Source organism: Melopsittacus undulatus, chromosome 12, assembly GCF_012275295.1.
Source record: "Melopsittacus undulatus isolate bMelUnd1 chromosome 12, bMelUnd1.mat.Z, whole genome shotgun sequence".
NCBI classification, from domain to species: Eukaryota; Metazoa; Chordata; class Aves; order Psittaciformes; family Psittaculidae; genus Melopsittacus; species Melopsittacus undulatus.
In genome coordinates this window covers 4,063,986-4,089,401 of record NC_047538.1, presented here as the reverse complement: position 1 = coordinate 4,089,401, position 25,416 = coordinate 4,063,986, and the positions used below count along the sequence as shown (strand labels likewise).

General features: G+C 50.9%; 1 protein-coding gene across 2 annotated transcripts in view; it reads right to left on the bottom strand.

Annotated features, from left to right (window-relative positions):
- Window positions 1-25,416, bottom strand: part of EPHB2 (EPH receptor B2) — a 103,165-nt gene that overhangs the window by 42,240 nt on the left and 35,509 nt on the right. For both annotated transcript variants that reach the window (XM_034068196.1, XM_034068197.1), the window contains exon 3: window positions 24,527-25,211. In XM_034068196.1, the coding sequence (XP_033924087.1) occupies window positions 24,527-25,211 (685 nt within the window). The remainder of the gene's footprint in view (window positions 1-24,526; window positions 25,212-25,416) is intronic.

Sequence of the window (25,416 nt, the reverse complement as noted above, 5' to 3'; positions counted from 1 at the left end):
CCTGATCATCCTCGTGGCCTCCTCTGGACTTGCTCCCACAGCTCCATGTCCTTTTTATGCTGGGGACACCAGAAAACTGCACACAGTGCTCCCAGTGGGGTCTCATGAGAGCAGAGTCAAGGGGCAGGATCCCCTCCTCTGACCTGCTGGTCACATCCCCAGAGTACAGACAGCAAAGACCACAATCCAGCATTACCCCTGCTAGAGCCATTCAGCAGACACCCAAGGGGAGAGGACTTCCCTATTGAAAGGAGACAGGGAGCTGGATGTTTATCACACTGCTGTAGGCCACAGGAGACTGCAGCCTCAGAGGCACAGTTCACAGCTCACATCCAGAGGCCAGCATCCCTGAGTGAGGCCAAACCTACATGGCAAGTTTATAGGTTAGGAGCACAGCTGTGGTGGCAACAGATGCTCTGCACATCCTCACTCCTGCAGGCACCTGAGGAACACTCTAGGATGTAGTTCCAAGACCAAGCTCAGCAGCCACTGGTACCCTCCTGGGGATGCTGCGTGCTGCTGTCTAGGAGCAATCACAGTCCAGCACAGGATGCAGCCAGCACCCATCCAGGCTCAAACTCAAACCCTTACCTTTGTGGCTTGGCACACACAAAGGCACTTAGAGCTTCAGGTGCTGGAAAAGGGCATTGCCCCTGGAGCCCTGGGGCAACCCACATGAAGTGATGCCAGCCAAGGTGCTGTGCCACCCGGTTGATGCTGTGGAGTGATGCGCTCGCAGATACACCAAATGTCACACTCGTGTTATTCAGCCTCTTCTTTTCTTCTGGTGCAGAAGATGAGTTCCAGCCTATGACTGAGAGACTGCAGGGTGTTTTCATTTCACTTTAGATTCTTTATTTTGATATCTTAAAAACCGCTTTCCAGACAGGCAGCATCTCCTCCTTCAATGGATGCAAGCACTGCAGTGCTGCATACTGCAAGAGCGGCTGTTTGAACCCTAAGCCAGATTTCTCCAAGTGGTCTCCAGAAGAATTTAGGACTTTCACATTCTGTTCCTTTGGTCTTGTTTAAATGTTTCCTAAAGCTTCTGCCTGGGAGAGCTCTGCCTCCACAGAGTGGTATGTTAACCATTACAGGAACAGCTCCCAGCCTTTTAATGCAGGGGAAAGAAGCAAAGCAAGCAAGCAAGTGGTGACATCAAAGTTGCACTGATGGAAACCCCCTAATCCTATAAACCCTTCCTGCTTTAATTGGTGTTAAAACAAAGATAATCTTATCTCAGCCCTATAAAAGAAGGGATTGGATGTACTCTCTAAAAGCCCCTCTAAAAACCCTCATAAACTTGACAAACATTCCATGTTTTGAGACTGAGGAGAATGGCTTTAATCCTAAAAGAAACATGAAAGTAAAAAGGGAGCTTTCCCTGGACTAGAGCCCTTCAGGACCGCCCTCTTGGTCCTCATGCAGACCTAGGGTCAAGCTCCCTGCACCATGGGGCTGGTGGGGATGCGCATGCACATCACCAACACCAGACACAGGGACTGGGGTACCAGTGCAAGCAGGGACCATCCGGTGTCTGCAGAGCCCAGATCAGGTGCCCAAGTGGACTTGTGCCTCCACTCCCAGGGACTCCCAACTGCATCTGTGGCTGCTCAGTGTTTTCACCTGCAAACCGCCTGTCTCTGCCTAACTCCCTTATCCCAGATGTCGGAGGAGCAGGTTTCCCAGTCAGGGTTGCAGAGATCCGGTCTCTGAAGGACATCCCTACCTAACCTAGAGGCTCCAGCCTCCAAAGCCAGCACGCAGAAGTGTTGACAGTGCTATTCCCAAATTGCTCTGACTTGACTTCCCACAGCACCAGCACCAGGACCATTCCACGCCTTGTTCTCCTCTCCCCCTCAAGCACACACTCTGCAGACCCCCTCCAGGTGCAGCTCCCAATGGAGCCTTTTCAGGGCACAAGCAGCTTTTCCATGTGGAGGTGAGGGTGGCCAGGAAGGCTCCGAGTGGGCACACTTAATCATTACATTTTAATGCTGCTTAGCACCCAGTTTAGACAAGTTTCAAACACGCCAGCTGGTTAAATGCCAGCAGCCGCTTTCCAGATGACAACATTGCTCTTTGTCAGCCTTAGGTGCTGAGTGGAGTTGGCATAAGGGCTGGATAAGAATGGTCAGTGATGGTGCTTTAAATCACTGGGGTATAGCTGCATAGTAACTTTAATTCCCAGCCTGCAGTGAGCAGAGATGGAGGCAGGCAGCACTGCATGGCAAGGAAGGCCACACATCTCCCAGGGTGGCTGCACACCGTCCACCTTCACATCCCAACGTGCCCCCAAGTCTGCTTATGTGCTTATGAAGGGCAAAACCCAAGGAGAACCAGAGCAGAGGTGAAGCAGCAATGAGCTTCTGCAGCAATGTGGTGATATGGAGAAGGTTGAACCTCAGGTCCCTTGGCTCTCATTTCACTGATAACTTTCTCCAAAAGGATGCTCTGATGAGGGAAAAGCAGCAGCAAATAATTGTCTGTCTATATCCATCAGGAACAGTGCTGTATGGCAGGACCTGAGAGCCAAGCATGCACTGACAGAAAACACAGATGGGAAGAGGCAATCCTCAGCCACTCATAATTCCCCTTATTTGGATGGAGTTTGCCCGCATCCATCAAAATGCACCTTCCACACCTGAAAGCTCTCTTCCACCAGATTTCATACTTCCATACTCTCAGATTTTCATACTCCCACTGGAAAGCAGAGAGGCCTTGGAAAGGCAGCACAAGCAAACCTGACATGTTAAAAAACATGAGGTTGCTCAGACACAAGGTTGGGATTATGCTGGTTCCGATGCATGGAAGCTGAACTCGGTTCCTGCGTCTGTGCATTAAGAAGTAACTCCCAGTAAATCAGGGGTCTTCCCTAGCTTCCCAGATTGCCAGGGCTCTCCCACTGTGCTTGAGAGCTTGTTGCCAGCACTGGGCATGCAGGATGAACATGGAACATGTTCCCAGAGATGCCAGCAAAACCACCAAGGATACAAAGTACAAGCAAACCATTGTGAATGAGAACCAAAACTGCCTCAAAAGAGAATAAAAACCCCAACCCCAAACCACAATGATAACCAAAAGTGTTGCTACCCCCCCTCCCCAAATGCTAGTCCTAATTTTCAATACAAAATCATTCTGGCCAAGAAATTACAGTGCAGGAGTACAAAAAAACCACATCTTAAAATGTCACAAACTGGCAGCAGTGCCTTTAAATTGGTAAGCACAGAATAGAAGATAAGAGCAGCTGAACTGGGTGGTGGAAAAAACAGGGACTGTAAGATGAACAGCAATCAAGAATGACAGAAAAGTGAAGCCATAGGAAAGGTGGCAAAATTGTGTCCACTGAAAGACAGGAAGACATAATAATAGTGGATGCATAAAGGATTGTTTCATAACCAACATTAAAATTTCCCATTACCTCTGAAAGTAGGGAGAGTATCAGTGATAGCTCCCAACACCAGGCAGGATTAGATAACTTGTACCCAAGAGCTTTAGGAGCCAACCAAGGAAAAGCTCTGTGATGAGAATGCTGGTAGTTATGAAACCAACCGCTGTGAGACCACTTCAGGGGATCAGACACATGGGTACCACTGCGGTGTGTGGTTTTCAAGGGTAAGATATGTTTATATCTCTTTGCTAAGATGATGGCACCAGAGTCAGAGGTAAAAACGTGACCTCAAATAAGAGTCCCCTGATGTATTTCCTTTGTGTTGTGGGGGGTCACTGGTTCTCTGGTCACTTTGCAGAGAGGGATAGCAGATACCTGGTGCACTGGTGAGGTTGAGCATCCTCGCAGCCCCGTTCTGCAAGAAGTGGTCCTCAGTGCCACATACCACAGAGGAGAAAGGCTGAAAACCACAGCAGCTGCTGCAGGGAATGGGCTGAGTGTGACAGCCCTGCATGAAGCTGCAGCTTCAGTGAGATGCTCAGATGGGTAAGGCAGAAACTGCCCAACACGTTGTGTCAGTCTTTGATGTGATGTGAGAACTGCACATGGGCAGCGTGGTACCAGCAACAACTGCCTGATCAGCAGCCCTATAAGAACATAGACAGATTTGGGCTTCTTCATCCATAGACTGTCCAGCCACTGAGGGGTCCCAAAAGTCCTTCTCCAGAGACTTTCACTGCATTTCCCCAAAGTCAGCTGCTCCTAAAGTTCACTGCATGGCTCCAGCTGACATAAGGATTTCCTCTGTCTGCAGAGGACCATGGAAGGCATCCATGCTTGCCTAGGTGGAAGCAGCTGAGTTATTTGGAGCAGAGGCTGCAGGTGGAGAGGGGTTTTCACCCAAGTGTGAGGCACCTGGAGCAGCTCCAGCCAGGACTGAGAGCAGGACAGATGGCAGAGTCCCTGCTAATCCAGACAGGCAAGCCAAGCTCAGGACTGCGTAGCTCCATGGGATGCTGCCAAGCATGAACTCTCACTTTAAAGGCCCCACGTGCTCTTACAGATTAACACAACCCCCTGAGAAGGTCCCACGGGGAGATGCTCATGTTTGAGAAGATTTGTGCCCTGCCTGATGAAGGATGCTGTTCTGGAGCAGAGAAGGGAAAGCAGAGCCGGGCTGGAGCATGGGGTGCATGCTCAGCCCACTCCTGCTGCAGTTCTCACTAAGAGTGCAAAGCCCCAAAGTTTCCCACCCTGACACATCTGCATCCATCATTCCAGAAGGGTACATGCTGCAGAGTAGGGATGTTGACAAGGAATTGCCTTATTGTTATTGCTGCATGAGCAGAACTCTAGATGCCATACTTCTCATGGAGAGGTCTATGTCTTCTCCTCTCCCCTGCTCCTTCCGATTCCATCTACAATACAGAGCCTGGTTTTCCATAGAAAAGCAATGTTGGAGGCAAGGACATGCAGCTTTCAAGGCAGAGCTTTGCTTGGCAGGACAAGCAGATCCTTTTGTGCAAATAGCAACTCTACTGGGACTAAATACAAGCTCCTCACAGCATGTCTAGGATGCTAAGGCTCTTCCTGCCTATCTTCTCCTCTCCCTGCTGCTTTTGTTCTTGTGGTTTCATCTGCTCCCAAGGGAAACCATCATTAAGTGTCTCCCCAGCTTGTTCTCTGCCCATCCTCCCATACACAGATGGGCAACCCTCACACTCCTCACAGGAGGACATGGAGCCTGCTCTCTTCCCACGTTGGTCCCCAATTGCTCTGCTGCTGGCTTTGCTCCAGCTCTTAGGTCTCTAGCTGGTCTAACATAAGGTGCAGGGGATGTCCCCTGCAGGAAGGAGATGCTGAAAAACTGATGAGGAGAGAAGTCCTCAGTGGTTGCTCTGTACCAAGAGCTCATGGTATGAAAATGCTTGAAGACAAATGAAGAGGCACCAAGCAGTGTGAAGGCCATGGGCCCTCCAAAGCTGTTGGCCAAGCAAGGTGCAGTGACCAGCTTCTTGTGTCCCTGTCTCAAGGAGACCTCACACAAAGCAGCACATTCCTGGTTACTCCTCCAGACAATGACTGGTAAACCTGAGCAGGCACAGACATCACGGACAACCCCACACTCTCCCACACCAAAACAGGGAAAGGATAGGAGCTGTCTATGCCATAAAATACTCCTGATGCAGGCAAACCAGCAGTAAGAAAGCATGGGGTTAGCTAATGGTGTGATGTTCAGGTCATCTGTGGTCCACTGTCCAGGGAGGTTGTGAATGCTCCATCCCTGGCAGTGTTCAAGGCCAGGTTGGATGAAGCCTTGGGTGATATGGTTCAGTGTGAGGTGTCCCTGCTCATGGCAGGGAGTTGGAACTGGATGATCTAAAGGTCCTTTCCAACCCAAACTATTCTATGATTCTATGAGACCAGCATAGCTGGGGTCGTGCAGCAGTGGGAAAGCACAAGCAGATGGAGCACAGGAGCTGTGCTTCTCCCTGTGCTGGGGTGCCTGGCTGGCCACCGCTACCCTGCCAGTGCATCCCAGTACAGTGCCGTGTACTGGAACCCAGATGCTCACACACTGCTCTGTCTGGTCTGGAGCTGAAAATTAAATTAAACCCACGACAGGGACAGTTAATTAAAGCAGATTAGTGCGAGACTAATTAGGGCCACTGACACTGCAACCATCAAGGCCTGCGATGTTAATTAGCTGTTCATTACTGTCAGCTCCCTGTTCAGTATGGAAATATGAGCTGCCTGTCCCCTGGGCTTCATGCACAGCAGAGCACGCCCTGGTCACCCCCTCCGAGGGTGCACCCAGCCTCCCATCACCTCCCAGCAGAGACACCATCACCAACAGCAAGATCCTCACCACTACCAGCAGTGAGCTCTTCACCACCACCCAGTGCAGACACAGCAACCATCCCCAACCACTGTGGCCACCAACAGGTCTCCATCCCCACCTAGCAGCAAGACCATGACACCAAAACAGCCCAGCACCACCTCTGATCTACCACATCCCTTGTTTCTGGACACCATCCCTGTGCCACTGTCAGGGAGCCAAGTGGTGCCCAGCACTCACCCATAGCACTCCCTAAAACTGGTACCCACAGACATCCACATCCCACAGATGAGATGCACTGACATTGTTTCCCCTCACCCTCATCCTTGAAAAGGTACTAGGAGATAGCATCACAGAATCATAGAATCATTTAGGTTGGAAAAGACCCTTAAGATCATGAAGTCCAACCATAACCTGGCACTGCCAAGTCCATCACTAAACCATGTCCCTGAGTGTCACATCTATACATCTTTTAAACACCTGCAGGGATGGAGGTGCACAGAACACAAGGAAAGGCTGTACACACAAAGGAGTACACACAGAGGTTGCAGGGAGCACACAGGCACTGAAGAGAGCATACAGCATCTGTAGGAAGTCCATGGGTGATTGCAGGGAGCCCATGAGGGAATGTATGGAGTGCACATAGGGTTATACAGGGAACACACACAGGTCACAGGGAGCACACATGAGCTGTAGGAGAACACACAGGTTAGAGGGAGCACACACATGGGTTGTAGGAAGCACACATACTGCAGAAAGCACACAGACACATTAGGGTGTACAGATGGGGCTGTAGAGAGCATATGGGCTGTAGGGAGCACAAATGAGCTGTACTGAGAGACACATACTGTAGGGTGCTCACACAGACTATAAGGAGCACACATACACTGTAGGCAGCACATATGGGTCATGCAGAGCACTCACAGGCTGTATGGACCATGCATGGGGCTGTAGGCATCACACACGGTGCTTTAGGGAGCACACACCAGCTATATGGACCACACACGGGTTGTAGGCAGCACATACGGCATAGGGAGCACATGTATGGTTGTATGGAGCACAGGCACAGGCTGTGCAGACAAGGCACAGGGGCTGTATGAGCACACACAGGCTGTAGGGAGCACACCTGGACTTCAGGAAGTGAACAGATTGCAGAGAGCACACACGGGGCTGTAGACATCACGCATGGGTTGTACTGCAGCACACGTGCTGTAGGGAGCACACACAGGCTGTAGCCACCACACATGGGGCTGTACATATCACACACTGTTGGGATCACATGCAGGCTGTATGGAGCACACACCATTGTAGTATGTTCAGGGAGAACACAGTGGGCTGTAGCCATACATGTAGGGTTGTAGGAAGCACACACAGGCACAGGGAACACACATGGGGCTGTGCAGCGTAAATACAAGCTGTAAAAATGGGGTCTTGGGGACACAAGAGTCTTCCTGTGTTCAGTGACAGTCACAGCAGTGAGCATGCTCCTGCATAGCAGGATCTCCCAGTTGCATGGCAGCTGTTAGGCTGAACCAGCCTCAAATCCATGCATGTTCCTCACACACAGCTACATCTTCCACCACACCTGCACCGGTGCCCTCCAGAACCAAGCTGCATTCTCACATCCCACCCTGGAAAACCAGGGAGGATGCTCACACCTTCCCCTCTAACCTGTATCCTGCTCCAGCACTGCAAAAGCAGTTCACTGCCTTTAGCCTGGCGTCTGGTTCAAACAGGTGATGGGGTAGAAGCTAAGCGAGGATGTCCTAATGGGAAGCAATCAGATTCCACTGCTTCTCTCTCCCCCCCTCAGCCCCCCGAGCGTATTTAGAGCTTTCAGAAGGAAACAAAACTTGTTTATCTTAACACTAATCAATTTATAGCAATCAAAATAAAACCCATTAGAAGCCATTCCCCATTTGAATTTCAAAGAGGCTTCTGACCCCAGGAGACTCTGAGCTGATTGATTAGAAATTTCTGACACTAATGTGTGTCTTCCAAGGGTCCAGTGTGGCTTTAATTCCTCTCTCCTGAGACACTGATTGTGTGTTAACATCTGTCAGCCCTTTCCTGCACTTAGGGGAGGGGAAATTCATGAGCGGACTGAGTTGCATGGCACAGCTGTGGAGAAGACAGCATTTGCTGGCTTAAACAGCTTCCAGAAATCCCTGGGGCCAAATCATTTGCATGATCCTTTTCTCCTTGGGCAACAAAAAAGGGCCAGGCCAACAACCAAAACTGGAGTGCAGCAAGGAATGAAAAGCACTGATGCAGAGCGGTGGCAGCAGGTGGAGTGGGCAGAGATCAGGGCTGGGATTCTGGCTTCTGCATCACAACTTTGCCCCTCACTCCTCTGTGTGCAGGTAGAAGCATCCTATCCCTATGTGCAAGGGTAGCAGCAGAACACAAACACAGAGGAGAGATGATGTTAACCTGCAGCTGTATAGAGGGGAGCCTTCATGCCTCAAGATGGAGCACAACCGGTCCATCAGTGTTTTGGATCATGATGAAGACTGCACCTGTCTCCTGATGAGGAGAGTTAAAGCACAGCAGTGGAGGAATCTCTACCCATTTGCTGCCACATTTCTCTGTTTGATGCATAAAGCTGAGGAAAGGCAAACCTGTTCAGGCTAAGGCCATATGCACAGTCACGTGCACCTGCATGTGGGTGATCCATGAGGGGACAGTGCAGTCATCCCTTTGCTCTCTTCCATCTGTACAAAGGGGTGGAGAAGGGGTGGGAGAAGAGGGAGTGAACCTGTCCATGGCAAAGGGGCACAGCAAAGACCTGCTGCATCACCTATCCCCTGCAGCTTCCCCTCCCCAGTAAAAGCCCTCTCTGCTGTGTTGGGACCAACTGCTTCTCACTTGGAGCAGAATAAAGCAAATGAAAGCAAATCAGCTCAAAAGCCACTCCTCCCTGCAGCAGGGTGATGGGTCAATGGGAATGAAGCTCTCCAACCCTGCCCATTGCTGCAGCACATGGCGAGGATGCTGAGCCTGCTGATTGCAATGCTAAGCTGCTGTTGCTCATGGAACAGCATCATAATACAAGGACTGGGAGAATGAAGATCTTCGGCCCAACGTAGAAGAGGATCATGCCGGAGATCATCTTAAGAACCTGAATGTGCACGAGTCCATGGGACATGATGAAATCCATCTGCGGGTCCTGAAGGAGCTGGCAAATGAAGTTGCCAAGCTGCTGTCCATCATATGTGAAAAATCATGGCAGTCAGGGGAAGTTCCTGACGACTGGAAAAAGGGAAATATAACCCCATTTTCAAGAAGAATAAAACTACAGTCAGTCTCACCTCTGTGCCTGGCAGGATCACGGAGCAGATTCTCCTGGAAAGCATGCTAAGGCACATGAAAAACAATGACGTGGTTGGTGATGGCCTGCATGGCTTCACCAAGGGCAAATCCTGCCTGACCAATTGAGTGTCCCTCTATGATAGGGCTACAGAACCTCCTCACTTACTGCTCATGGCTCCATGGGTTTTATCAGCAGATGTTTTTCAGCTCCCTGCTAGATGCAGTTACAGCAGGTCTGTCTCTGAGTGCTGCTGACCCATGCTGCAGTCTCCTGTCCCTCCATGCCATGCTACCACCTGAGGAACCTATTTAGACCCAAGCTGGCTTCAGCACTGTTTCTCTAGCTATGGTTTCTCTAGCCATCTCCAGTGCAGAGGTAGTGCTCAGGCCAAGCTGGCTCCATGGTCCTGGCATATGGTTTTTCATGGTATCCTAGTAGGACTGGTGGGGAAAAATCTCTGGTTTCTCCAGGCCAGACTGCAGCTCATAGAAGGGCTATGCTGAGCCCTAAATCAGAAAGACCTGAAAATCTCTAAGGATGGTGATGCTCAGCCTCTGGGGGAACTGTCTCAGCTTTTCCAATGTCTGCCCTGAGCTTCTCAAGATGCAGCTTGTGGCTGTTGTCATTTTCTATATGATCTGGCACCACTGCTGATGGGGATTTGGCTCCATCCTCTTTTAATTGCCCTGTACAGAACTGTAGCTGTGCTCAGATCCCTTCTTGGGTTCTTCTTCTCTGGGTTCTGTCATGGTTTAAGCCCAGTCGATAACTCAAAACCATGCAGCCGCTCACTCACTCCCCCTCTTCTTCCTTCCCCAGCTCCAGAAGGGATGGGGAGGAGAATCCAAAGAATGTAAAACCCACGGGTTGAGATAAGAGCAGTCCAGTAACTAAGGTATAACACAAACCACTACTGCTACCACCAATAATAACAATGATAAGGGAAATAACAAGGGAAGAGAATACAACCGCTCATCACCTGCCGATCGATACCCAGCCTGACCCGAGCAGTGATCTGGGCCTTCTGGATGACTCCCCCCAGTTTCTATCCTGGGCATGACATGCTGTGGTATGGAATACCCCTATGGCTAGTTTGGGACAGGTGTCCTGGCTTTGCATCCTCCTGGCTTCTTGTGCCCCTCCTCACTGTAGAGCATGAGAGACTGAAAAGTCCTTGATCAGGGTAAGCCTGACCAGATACTAAAGCCAGAACTAAAGCCACTCACAAAGAGTAACAGCAAGGTCTCAGGGTGCTGGGTGACTGGGCACTAACACAGCAAATGAAATTTGGTGGTGACAAAAGGAAACCAATGCACTTGGGGGAAAAGAGCCCTAATTATACAAACACAATGATGGGCACTAAATTAGCTATTAACATGCAGGGAGGAGATCTCAGCAGCACTAGAGATAATTCTCTGAAAACATCAGTTCAAAGCTCATCTATCATCAACAGAAAAAAAACACACAAAAAAAGAGAAAATGTAAGGAATGATGAAGAAAGGAACCCAATGCAAAGCAGGAATGTTATTAAACCATTGCAGGGAGTGACGTTTTGATCAGTGTTTGCAATGGTGGTCATCCTCAGGCAAGATCATGAGGGAGATAATAAAAATTAATAGGAATACTGAACAGCTTCCATCTAGAGAATCAATCAGGACCTTCCATTTGAAACGAGACCACGCAGGGAGGTATATAAAGCCATCAGGAACATAGAGATATGAATGGGAATAGATGGCTTGCAATTTCTTATGGTGTGCATGGACATATTTTTCACATGGTGCATAATTAAACTGCAGCACTTACTGCCACAAGATACTGTGGGCACTGAAAATAGGAGCAGCATGCCAGAAGACAAGAGGAATCATCACTCCATCCCTCCCTTATTGCTCCTACTTTCTGGCCAGTACAGACCTTCGCAAACCAGTAAGCACCAGGTTTGTTTCCATCAAAGACACAGCCATGCTCAACACATGGGAAACTCTCTCTCGGACACCTCCTGACTGTGTTCCTGGGTCTGCCACTAACGGGACTGGGTCAGCACTCATAGGACCTCCAGTGAACTGGCTGCAGCCAGTGCTTTCCCAGGGAACATAATTGGAAGTGTCCATTTCTAAAGCACACCACAGCCCCAAATACACCTTCTGGTTAGCCAAGTGCACAGCCCAAGACCAGGAACAGAAACTGGGGGGGCTGCCAAATGAAGGCACTTTACTGAGCTGCCTGTGAGCAGAGTGCCCTCAGTGATGGGCTAAGGGCAGTCACCATCTCCCATGAGCACAGCAGGACCCGCAGCAGGATGTCACACTAAGGACAGTGTCCCCAAAGCCCAAACACCCCATGACATAGCACTAAGGATCACAGACTGTGTCCCCAGTGCTCCAGTATCCCACAGACATGAACAATGCAGCAAGTGGGTCTCTGACCTTGTCTTTGCCCTTACAACGGGTGTCCAGCCCTGCCCATCTGCCACCAGCACTAAACCCACAGCACGGTGCCGGTGTGTGTGCATTTAAACCTGTTCTAGAAGGCTGCTTCACCTCATCTTCTGGCCCCCGAGAGCCTTCTGTGGAATAAGAAACCATCCCAAAACAGATCAAAGATGTCCACAGAGAAGCTGTTAAAGGGGAAAGAGCTTCTGGGCTTCCCGTTTAAGGAGTATGTTTCCCTTCATGCTCAGCCCAGCGATTAGTGCTCACCAGGGAATCGGAGCTGCAAAATGAATCTGAGAAGACAGAGCAGTGTCAGGCTGTTAGAAGCTCAAAAAGAATCTTGGCTCCCCTGAGCTTGAAGACAGAGCACTTACCATTCACATTTAACAACCAAACGCTTCCAAGGCCGGCAGTGGGCTGCCTGCTGGGCTCTCCCGCCTGGCTCCTCCCTAAGGAGACCATTAGCACCTGAAAACCAAGAAGCCACGGCCTTGGCTTGGGGTTGGACACGGTGCTGAAGAGCGAAGCAGGATGCTACAGGAGCCAAGGCCATGAGGCAGCTTCATGCTGCTGCGCTGAGGCTCGTATTTTTGGAACCAGCATCCCAGAGGGCTGCAGTGGATGCTGCTTGTTCTCGTGCCAGCCCTGACTGTTTTGGAAAGTTTGGTTAAGCTCCATTTGGCTGCCTTGGAGTTATTCGAGCACGGAAAAGGGGGTGATTGGTTACAGGAGGTTTCAGGGGTTTTTGTGTCTGAGCATAGTTCAGTTGGGAAGGAGCAGATTTGGGCTGCCTGGTGCAGCTCTTGCAGGAGGGGAAGCAGCCTCTTTATGTGAGCAGGCAAAATCAGGGCTATCCCAGCAGAGTGTTATTTAAGGATGCATTCCGAGCTCTCCGCTCAGTCCTGTCTCTGCAGCTGGGGACAAGAGCAACCTCCTCTGCAGCTTCTATCCCCACTCATCCCTTCTGATCCTCTCCTCACCTCCGGCAACTGCCACTCTCCTAAGAGCACTGATAAAACACACAGGTTTGGCAGGAAAGCTGGAGCAGGCAGGGCTGCTCCAGGCTGCCCTGCACCCCACAACACCCCGGGACACCCCCTTCTCCCCATCACCCCTTGCTGGCTGTAAGGCTGATAATAAAGAAACCTCTGTGTGTCTCCAGGGAAGTGGGACTCAGAGAGGGGCACAAAGACTCCCGCAGCTGTGTGTTTGCAAACAACCCAGCTGAGCTGTGAAGAGGGGCTGAAAGCAGTAATTGTCTTTAATTAAAGGAGGTTGGAGGCATCTCAGGCTTTGACAAAAGACATTTCCAGTCTGCTAGCAGCTCCAGCACTCATCCCTGCTGCAGCCGCAACCCGGCCGTGTGACAGCAGGGACATGGCCACAGCAGCCCAAGGGTGCAGATGTGGCAGTGCCAAGGTAATGCCATGTACCTGTGGGTACGAGATACATCCACACCTCCACTGCTAGGAGCATCCAGCAAGTCAGCTCACGGCTGGACAGAATACTTGGGACCCCTACAAGCCTCACATCGTGCACCAGAACTGAGCCAGATGTGCCTGTGTTAGGACCCAGCAGCTGGCTGAAGGTATCCCACTCTCCAGCTGTGCATGTGCCTGTCCAGGGGTGTCACCTCCACCCTGCATGCTGCCTCAGCCTTGTACCAATCTGTCCTTGCCACCTTCCATTCTTCCCTGTGAGGGTGCTGAGGCGCTGGCACAGGGTGCCCAGAGAAGCTGTGGCTGCCCCATCCCTGGCAGTGCTCAAGGCCAGGTTGGACACAGGGGCTTGGAGCAGCTGCTCCAGTGGAAGGGGTCCCTGCCCATGGCAGGGGTTGGAGCTGGAGGAGCTTTAAGGTCCTTTCCAACTCAAACCAGGCTGGGATCCTGTGATTCTATGAAATTCCCTCTTTCCCTCCTCTCCTCCGTGCTTCAGGGATGAAGTTCCCCAAGGACAGCATGCTGCCCACCATTCGCTGCTTTCTTCCTCCCACCCTCATTTGCTTTTGGCCTTCCAGCACACGGGCATGCAGGATATCATGGCTCTGGTTTCCATGGAAACCCCACCTTGTCCTCTCCATCCCCCAAAGCATGCAACAGGGTTGAGCTGACGCAGCAGTGCTGTGTCCTGCCAGCCCATCCCTGGCTTGGCATCCTCCTCCTGGTTTCCACCAAAGCCCTTCTGACCCCTTCTCAAAGCAACACAAAGTGTGGAGCACTTCTGCTGCCAGATAAACGCATGGCACCAACCTCTCTCCTTTAGCCAAAACTGCACCTGTGTCCAGCCTGAGCCCTCTGCTCAGCTTTGCCCATTATGCTCTGACTGCTCTCTGATGACCACCCCCTGTTCCACACTCAATTCCTACCTTGCAACAGGAAGCACCGGAAATCCAGCTCTCACACACCGGCAAATCCCTGCCGTGGGTCCTGCAAAGCTGCACAGAGCCAAAGGCACCCATTGCATCATGTGTGAACTGCACCTGCATGGGGCTCAACGTGGTCCAGAGGAACCACTGGGCATGCTGGGCAGGTCCCCATGCACATAGTTTCACCTGGGAAATCCTGGAAAGAGCCATCATGCCCTAATTCAAGAGAAACAAAACCAAACTGGGATCACTTCCATCTGAGCCAGAGAGTAGAAAACTGTCCAGCAGCAAACAGACCAGTTTTAGTTATAGGTATGCTGAAGATACACACACATTTATCACTCTGCAAATGCACCATACTCATGACAGCAACACGAGCAAGCAGTGGGCACAACAAAGGTCCCCATCTGGCTTCCTAATCCTCTTTAGAAAGCGGCACAACCAGTGCAGGCAGCACCCAAGGGTGAGCTGGTGCTCCCATCCCCATTGCTGCAGACCTTTGGCACATCCTAAAGCTAGGATTTGCATGGCTGCAGCTGGAAGACCGAACTTGAGAAAGCCTGGGGATTATTTCACCTACAACAGCTACCTCATCTCTCATTCTTCAGTCACTGCCATAGGTCCGCTCCTAAGGTGTAAACTGAGAGTAAAACACCACCATTACAGATTGGATCAATGTCCGAGCTGATGCAGGTGACAGTAACAGCATAATCACTGTACTTGTGAAGGTGACTGGAAATAACAGTGAGGGCAGTGCTCGCTGCACCACGCCGCAAGTAGCGATGCAATGACAAATGAAGGCAATTGTTAATCCATCACTGGGGTGCACAGCAGGGAGAGGTGAACAAGAAACTTCTCGGGGTGTGAATCACTCCCTGACTGTTTCTCCTAATCCCGTTCTCCCCATTTTTACTCTTTCCGTTCCATTCACGGTGCATACAGACCAAAAAAGCTCAGAGTTCATTTTGCTCCCTGTGCTGCAAGGAAAGGCCGGCAGCAGTAGGGATTCCACTGCAGTAAACCCTCCCCAGCTTCCTGCCTTCAGCTGCAGGAATCCTCTGGATGGCTGGCACAGGAGAGCAGATCAAGCATCCACTGCCTGGGCAGCCCCAGGAACCACCTCCTCCTCCCTTGCCACAGCTCCCTGCAAGCCAAAGATGGGGCTGAATGATCCTGAGCCATCCTGAGGTGGGGATGAATGGGGAGGTTATCTGCCAAAATAATGCTCTTTATTGTGGTGAAAGTAACATGGATGTCTGGAGGATTGTCACTGGCACACAAGACTGGAAGGATGAGGCAAAAGGGAGGGGAGAGAAAGGGGCAGAAGGGGGGTCATGAAAAACAGTTGGCTCCCACTGAAGTGCACCAAGAGAGAGATCAGCACCTTAGAAATCCTGAGTTAAGGGTATGATGCAAAGCAACATCCCACATCCTGCCCATCCCTTGATGCTCCACTCATGTGGGCACTTCAGGCCGCTGAATGGAGCATCAGCCCTTAGCCCTTTGTCTGCTCCAGGAGCATGCAGACACTGTGGTCAGGGATGGCTCTCCTGAAGGGCAGGGAAAAAGGTGGAACAGCATGATGGAAGCCACCCACTGATGTCAGAGAGCACACATGTCCCTGACACTGCACAGAGCCTTCCTGTGGCTCTGCAGAAAGCTCCTGGAGAGCTGATGCCATAAAAAGGCAGAGAGCGTGCATTTAATGGAGTGTGCTGTTTGCTGTTTGGCAAATATTATCTGTTACTACAGCCGCTCCAGAAGTCACTGCAAACCTTTGAAAAGCCATCCAGGCTGGGAGAAATGCCATTTGGAGCAAAGCATCCGCATTACTCTTACTTTATAAGACCCACTTCAGGCTGCACTTTAATTCTTACTCATCTTGAGGGTTTGAGCATTTTGATAGTTGGAAATGAATAAAGCCTTTATCAGTGTCCATTTCTTGCTCACTCTGCTGTTGTCTCCTGTCACAGCTGCAGGTGTAACAACTGCGGTTCTCCTGAGATCATGATGTTTTGAGGGGAAATTGCTAGCTTTGGACTGTGAGTTAAAAATTGTCTTCTTGAACACAAGCTTTCTGTGAGCTCTGAATGTGGCAACAGCCTCAAAGTGCAAAAAGACACCGCAAGTAGGAGCTTGTCATTGCTGAAAACTGTCAGCTCTCACATACTGAAGAACCAGAGATCCCCTCAAAAATGCATCCTGAATTTGTCCCATCAGCCATCATCCACCTAACCTGTGGACCCTCACCTCATGGTCCAGGCATACCCACCACGTCCCCGCAGCATCACTGTGGTACCCACAGCCCATGGAGGAGGGGTGAGCCAGCCCAAGTATAAGGATGTGCTTGAGCACAGAACCATTCACTCAAGCATCAAGAGCCCTGTTGGCCAACTGAAACCATGAGACAGGTTTTAAGAAAGGTCTCTCTCGTTTCTGACACAAGGAACAAAGGCAATATCCCCATTTTGCCTCCAGGGACTCAGGGAAGATGCCAACACGTTGGCAGGTGTCATTTCAACCCACTGAAGCAAAGAGCTGGCTTCAGAGACCTAGAAATGCTCCACAAGAATCACCTCCCCACAGAACACACTGTGTTCCACAGGTCCCCCTTTCAGATGCCTCTCAAAGAGAAGGATCTGGGAGGAGCAATGCACCACGTTGGTAGCTCCAGATATCAGCAGGACTTTTTCTGTCTCCCTTTAACAGGGTGCTTACCAAGACCTAGTGACCATCTTTAGCATCTCTTCTCTTTATAGCACCTGGCAACATTTTTTGGTTTGGGTTCCTTTTTTCTTTGGATTTTTTGGTTTTGGTTTGGCTTTTTTTGTTTGTTTGCTTTTTATAGGGTTTTGGGTTGTTTTTTTTTTGTTTCTTTTCTTTGATACAGCTTCTCCAAATGCCAAGAAATAAATGGGACAAGGGGATGCCTCAGACTCACCAGACAGCGCTCACGGCACTTCTGCCTGGTGCTGCTCTGCATGCTTCATGCAACTCCTTCCTTACAGTGTTTAAGCTCTCATCCTTCACGCAACTCCTTCCTTATAGTGTTTAAGCTCTGCATCCTTCATGCAACTCCTTCCTTACAGTGTTTAAGCTGTAACACCCACCATTGGAAGGACTGGGTATCACTGGTGTTACCAAACTTAATGTCTCCTTCAAGATGTGAACATACTGTGTATTGTGCTTGGTCAAACCTAATTTATCATTGTTTGAAGTTTGCTCTATGTAAACACAGCCATCAGGTGAGCTATGAACATTTTGATTCCATTTCCTAACCTTTATGGGGACATTTATGTACACTTTCCAGTGATGTACTGTTTCTAAGGCATATAGGGAAAAATAAAGAGCATCCCCGGAGCTAATTCAGCTAATCATGGCTTCTAAACTAATTTTTCTGGAAGATTTTTACCTTGTTTCACTAAAATAACTGTGCTTTTAGAGAGTGATAATCTGACATCCAAATAACTTTACATCAGCACAGAGAACGACTGAAGATGCCTTCCAGAATTAAACATGCAAAATAATCTCATTTTCACTTTGCCCGACCCAAATGAAAAAAACCCACCTCAAAACCAGTATTTTCCTCTATTTTCTCATGTTATATATGACAAAAAATATTCTCCTCTTGCCCCATAAGGATTCACCACTTTGATGAATTCAGGGAAAAAACTCTCCTTGCCCCCCAGATCTCCAAGCGCTTTGATTCAAAGGGAAAAACTAATGGTAAAAACCACATTCCCTTCATTTGATGGCAATAATGAGTTAAAATCCTGGAAGCCTGGGCCTGGATCCCAGCTATTCATTCCAGTTCCTATTAATGTTTACCACTTTTACTCAGAAAAAGAGGGGGGCTGGCGCAGGGGGGAAAGGGAGGCCTATGATGGAGAGAGTGGAAAAGCAGGAATAAACGCTGCTCTCCCACTGGCGTCAGCACAGGATGTTGCCAGAGCCGTTATTCCCCACTCACATGGGTGTAGCGAGATCAGGAATGTGGTGTTTGATCCAAAATGCTGTTTCTTCTATAAAAATAAGGCCAGAGGAGATTTTTTTATCAGTACAGATATCCGCTCCATGAAAGCACCCGCGTTACCAGGGGGGTCCCATCCTCACACAGTCAGTATTTACATGTGGAGGGTCAGAAAGGACATCACTCTTTTCTCTGGTGCAGACCTTCCAGGTCTGCTCTCACCTCCTCCCTTCTTCCCACTGATCCCAGCACCATAATGTGCTTAGGGAGAAGGATGGGGTGACCAAGCAGGATAGGGAGCAGAGACCTTCCCTGAAACTCTACTGTGGGGGATCGTGAGCAGGATGCAAAGGGACTGGGAAGCACCAGCTATGGCAGAGAGTGGCAATGCAAAACTCCACCACATCCCTCTGAGAAATCCTGTGAATGGCCATCATTTCCACCAAGAAATTCCCAATGGACTTTGCAGGACCTGAGATCTCCATCCCTTCCTCCAACACCTGGACTCATGACCTGCATCTATACCAACAAATGAGAGTATGCTGCTCTCTTCCCTGCTTCTAGTGGGCTGCTCTTGGGTTACCTTCTGCATCCTGCTGGGGTCTTTACTATGTCTTCAAAACGGGGCTGGCAGTGCTCTGCTGTTCAAAACTCACACTCATGTCCTGTAAAACCTCATCTCATCACTTTCTCTATAGAGAAACCACTTCAGTGGAAGGTCTCAGCCCACTCTTTGTCTTGAAAAGTAAAATGAGAAAGCAGCTGTCATTGCCTTTGCCTGTTTTGGCCATGAAGATCTTGCCCCTCAGAAGCAGCATTTCCTATTCTGAGGTGAGTCGTCCACCTTCCTCTGCCAGCAGCACATTCCTTGCCCCATTCATGGACCACCCGTGACCCTCCCTGCAGGGTCAGCATCTCTTCAGGGATTCAAAGCACCAAGAAATGAATGCCCCAGCTCCCCTGCCTGACACTCCCTTGATCCGCAGGGCTTTCCCTGCTCCTGCTCCAACCTCCAGAAGCCCAAACAGCAGCCAGCAATGTGCAGAGAACAAGCTGGCATCTCCTCCAACTCCATAGTGCACCAAGCAGGCTAGGAGCGGTTAATACTGAGCAGCTGCAATCCCCACCACAGCCCTAATTGGATTCACAACATGGAGAGGTCAGCAAGAAGCAGGAGGGAGAAGAATCAAAGCAATGGAAAGAAAGATGCTTTATTCTTGCTTCCCAGACGGAGAGGGAGAAGCCCGAAATGCAGTATCCACAATGACACAGAGCCACAGCCGGCTGGGAGCATTCAAATTGTCAACACCCCTATAGAAAAGGCAGACAAATTCCTGTTTTGTACTTGGGAAGAAGCCAGGTGATGTAATCATCTTATAGGATGATGGTGAAATACTTTCCATTCCAGCAGTAACTCAAGATGTTAAATAGCAGCTACTAAAGTTAAACATTGTTAAACTCAGTGTGTCAGGATAGCATCTACCTATGAGTTTTTAAAGAGATGGCTGATGAACCAGTGGATGGTTAATGTTCACTTTCCATCCACTGTCAAGTAGTAGGATGCTTCAGAGCTGTAGGAAAAAGCTCTTTGTTAAATGAGGCAGTCTTGGCTATTTTAGGAGTGCTGTTGCAGCACCAGTACCAGTCAGATAAGGATGTACCAGCCACAGGATATGGCCAGCAAAGGATGAAAGGGAGGTAGTAATAGTAGTGCCAACCTACGTACACTTATGGAAAAGAGATCAAGGCAAATTAGTCTTGTATGGCTTTTTGATGCAATTACAAGATTGGCTGGGAGAGTTTCACAGTGTTAACGCAACACACCCAAACCTCTGCAGAGCATTTCCCTTGGTAACACATGATATTTTGACTCAGAAATTAGTAAGTCCACCGACACTGCGGGACATATTCAATGCATTAAAACTTGGCAAGCTGATGCTGCTATGGTCTGAGATCTAAACAGGGAATGTGCAGAGAGCAGGTCTGTTTCTACTCGAGCCAACAAATATGGTTCATGCCTCTGGGCTATTTTAACATGTTTATCAATGACCCACGAGGAAGCCCAAAGCATTCCAAGTAAAGTTAGCTAATGACATGGAAGTTGTAGTGTGGTAAATACTGACGATGATACACAGCAATCCGGATGCCTCAGTGAGCTGGGCACAAGCAATGAACATGCATTTCAGCACAAACACATGTCAGGTCACACCTCCAGGGACAAGGATGCAGGCTCTTCAAAAGCATCCAGAGATGCCATTGCTGAAATAGTTAAAGCAAAGAGGGGATGTAGGAAAAGGGAAACCTCAGCATCCCCCTGGCACACAGGTTGTCACTACATACATGCATTCTGTGCATGGGATGGTGGATCTATCAATGGAAAAGCCAAAGCAGTGCCAAGGGCAGTGTTTAATGGGCAGTTCTCCATCTCTGCAAGCATTTATGACTGGCTGTATCTGCTCCAGCTCAACCAGGAATGCTTCCTGTAAGAACCTCATTATCCCTAAGGCCTTACAATTTATTGGCTGGGTCCAGCATTAACACTAATGGGCCAGACCTGAAGCAGGCATGGAGCCATAAATAGCCTTTTATCTCCAAAACATCATGTACTCATGGCAGGTGACTTTGAGACACGCGGGACATACCCTTCCCTGGCACATCAGAAACCTGCATGTCCCTCCAAGCCCTTACCCTACATTTGCCCCCTCCAAAACCCAAGCACAGCACAGTTGGGGCAAAGCCTCATTGCTCTCCACACCTCTGGATCCTCAGCATAAGTGACATGAACATCACTGCTTCTGCAAACGAATTTCCAGCATACAATGGGCTTGGTGGGAGACCTGCTGTGCCAGACCTCTAAATTACACACAGGCACACAGGCAAGGAAGCCCATCATGGAGCCTACCTGTAGGACACACATCTGCAAGGGCACAGACCTTAGAACAGCTTTCCAATACCTAAAGGGGCTGCAGGAAAGCTGGAGAGGGGCTTGGGACAAGGGATGTAGGGACAGGCCAAGGGGAATGGCTTGAACCTGCCAGAACAGGGGAGACTGAGATGAGCTCTTAGGCAGAAGCTGTTCCCTGTGAGGGTGCTGAGGCGCTGGCACAGGGTGCCCAGAGAAGCTGTGGCTGCCCCATCCCTGGCAGTGTTCAAGGCCAGGTTGGACACAGGGGCTTGGAGCAGCTGCTCCAGTGGAAGGGGTCCCTGCCCGTGGCAGGGGTTGGAGCTGGAGGAGCTTTAAGCTCCCTTCCAACCCAAACCAGGCTGGGATTCTGTGCTGATTCCAGGTCCTCCAAAGATGGGGAGGAGCTGGAGATGGATGCAGGGCTCAACAGCCAGGACCAGCAGTCAGGGACTGCCATCCCTGAGCAAGCAGAGACCCTCGCAGGCAGTGTTCTCTGCCATGCAGCCCAAACAGTGAGAGAGCAGGCAGCACAATAGCTCTGCCTCTGCCGTTGCAGAGGGGAGCCAATGAATAAGGGAGGCAGAGAGAGAAATGCGCTTAATATGCTGCATGGGAGGGACAGGCGGGGGAGAGGGGGGAGGCAGCAGACAAAGAACAGGGAGATGGAGGAAAAAGACGCAGGCAGGGAGCAGGAGAAGGTGAAGTGGGGAGGAGGCAGCATGGGGAGCCCCTCGCCAATGCAGTGGGAAGGAGCCGGGAAGCGACAGAGGAGAGAGGAGGCAGAATCCTGCGGGATGGGGCAGCGAGGCCCAGCGAAATGGAAATCTCTTAACCACACAGAATTGTTAACTGCTCCCAAATCCTTTTGTGCTGGGGCTGCAAGCTTAGGAGAGCTTAAGCTGTTAGACGCATGAACTTCCTCCATCAATATCCCTGGTGTGCACTGCCGCGAGCAGGCCTGTGCTGCCGTAGCCAGATGGAAAGCCCAGTGGAGTAAATGAGCAGCTCCTTCCAGCACCGTGCATCTGCACCAAGGGGCTGTCCATTGCTTGGGATGCCCTTTGCCACCAGGACCCGTTGGCAGGACAGGACCAGTGAGAGCCGTGTCCCCCACGCTCCCCATCACGTCCTGTTTGGGCAACCGAGCCGTGTGAGAGCACTTCGCCCCGAAAGCCAGCTCAGATTTGCTTTTGTTTTGCTTCTGGAAAGGGGCCCAGATTCCCTCCCATCCCTTGAAACATGAGAAAACCTGCCAGCTACATGTACAAGTGAGTCCCCCAAACCAGGCGGCTCATACCCTACCTCTGCAGGCACAAGGATACAATGGGAGGTGGGCAGGGATGCATCCTGCAGGTCCTTCCTGACCCAGCTGGGGTGACCAGCCCCTTTCCCAGTCCTCTCTGGGGCTCACTGGAGGTGCTGGGAGAGGATAGGGGGGCTATGGCTCCCCTGCCAACTCCATGGCACTCTCCTTCCAGTCCTCACTCTTCTTCTGGGGGAAAGCAGAGGATGTGTCCCAGTCTGACACAGTCCTGGGGTCCCATCCAGCCCCATGCAGGAGGGGAGAAGAAAGGGAAGAGAAAAAGGAAGGGGAAGAGGAAGGAGAAAGGGGGAAAGGGAAGGGAAAGGAAAGAGGCAGCCCCAGAGCCAGCTGCCCCACAGAGGCATCAGGCTGCCGACCACCCCATGATTGATGCTGCTGGGGAGCGTGGGGCTGGTGCACGCCAGCACCGGCTGGAGAAACAGCTGCCGAGGTACTGGACCTCCCAAAATCCTGCTGCTGCCAGGCAAAGAGGAGACCCAGCCTCTCCCTCCACCGTGGCCCCTGGCTCTGTCAGGCCAGAGCAGGCATAAGGAGACCTGGGAGCCACGGGGCATGCATCCCTTGGCTGTGCTGGCAGTGGGACCAGGGAGTCTCAGGAGATCGAAGCTGCACCAGAGCAAAGTGCAGGGCTGGGTTCAGGCCAGGGAAATAAATCAGCTGAGATGGAAAAGCTGACACGAATCATCTTGGTTTTCTGGTGTTGCTACGAATGCTCAGTTGTGTGCTGTAAAACACCCATCTTCCCTCTGAGGCTGGGATTAGCCAGGCTCCCTTTCCACCCTTCCTTGCTGTCCCCATCCCCATCCCCACCCCATCCCTGCTGCAGCTGGAGGACACAATCACCCTGAGCTTGGTGGGACGAGATGTGCAGTGGTCCAGTGAGGGGCAGCTCAAATCACAAACATCAACTGACACCCACAGCACAGCAGGAGCTGTAGTTTGATGCATAAATAGCTCAGCGACCAGCAGGAGATGTGGTGCACTCTCCAAGGGGACAACCCAACCTACAGTCCCAATTGAGAATGGCCAGAGGCTGTCTGTCCCCCTCCATCAACTCCTTCCCCATGCTTGCTAGGTGCGACCCAGCTACCCCTTTTCCACAGCAAGAAGAGATGCAGCTCCTTCCTTGCACTCTGCAGTGCCCACTGACGTATCTATAATTGATCTCAGAGAAACCCCAGCTCTGCTCAGAGTGTGATGATGCTATCAAAACTGTAATAGGATTTTGATATTCAGCCATTTGCCAGTTGCTGCGGTTTGCTCTGTGCATGGGACAGCAGCAGGTGCCCATTAAACACGCAGCTCTCAGGTCCCCAGCTCTCCCCAACAGCCCCTTTCTAAACCTCCCCACGCCACACATGACATGGGAGGAACAGAGAGATGAGTGTGGGCATGATGCTTTCAGCAAGGGTGGTGCAGAACCTCTCTCTTACCCAGGACCATGCTGGCTCCAGAGTACTCAGCTGAGCTGAGCAAGCACCCCCAGAGTCAGCTTTGAACATCTCTGTGGATGGCAGGAGAACATCTACAGGGCAGGACGTCACCTCCTCACCTGGGCACCAGTGAACCTGGCCCTGAACAGTCTTTAAGCATGTCCCACCCTGGGCCATTTACACCTCTCCATGCAAAAAACACTAGAGACAACTTGCTCCCTCCCAGGACATCACCTTTGGCTGCCTGCCCTCCTGCTCCCCTCATCCCAGAAGCATTTCGGATGATGCCAAGGCCCAGGGCACAAACTGAAGTGAAAACAGCCACAGTATTTTGAGAGGTGAGCTGCAGATTGGTGGCACACGGATGGATGGGTTCAGGGCACAGAGTGAGGAGCTGAAGGAGTCAGCATCCATACACATGCTCCTCTCCCACCCCTGCCCGAGGCAGTTGCTCCCAGGCAGATCATGCACATCCCTACTGCAAATCCCGACTGCCCCATGGGCACAACCACCATCCCCAAGGCTCTGTGCAGCATGACACCAAAGCCAGCAGTTACCTCTGCAGACAGTCCCATTTTCCACTGACTCGTAGCCTGCCCGGCACATGCAGCGGCCGATGGGCACCAGCCACTCGCCATCGCCGTTGCAGTACAGCTTGATGGGCACATCCACCTCCTCCGCATTGGCGATGCACGTCCCCCGGGCTGCCACCAGCGAGGTGCTCTCTGCTCCTGAGAGGGTTTCCTGGAAGACGGCCCCATTCTGGATCACACGAGGACACTTGCGGTAGAAGACACGGACGGCAATCAAGGACATGCAGCCCCCATAGTCCTGGAAGGCCAGGTAGAAACCGTTCTTGGAGACAGGCCCAAAACTGCGCACCTCAGTGTTAATCTTCATCACCCGTCCACCTAGGTCCACCTGCGAGAAGCTCTCATCCGCAGCAATTGTGTCCACTTTCATCCAAGGATTCTCCATCCAGTTGGGAAAAGTCTTGGTGGCCGAGTCAAAGTCCGACTCGAAGTAATAGAGGTTAAAAGTCTCCTTACAGGAGCCTGGGACATTAGGGATGCTGCTGCAGTCCCGGACAGAAAATTTCATCTCCACATGGATGCGGTGTGCTCCTCGCCTCCGGATGTACTTGGTTCGGAGCCAGTTGTTTTGGCTGGATTCAAAGACGTTGCACACCTGGTAGGTGCGAATCGTGTTCATGTTCTCGTCGTACCCGCTCACCTCTTCCCACTGCAGACAGGACACAGGAAGTCAAGGGCTTGCACCAAACTATTGCTCCCAATCCACCTCACCTCTTCCCAACCCCACCATGTGCTAAGAGGGCAGAGTTTGCCAATGCCAGCTGCCCCACGCTGTGCCCACCCCACCACCTCACCCAGCATTGCTCCAGCATCACCCTGCAAGCATCCTATACCTACACCTCCATCCTGCTCTG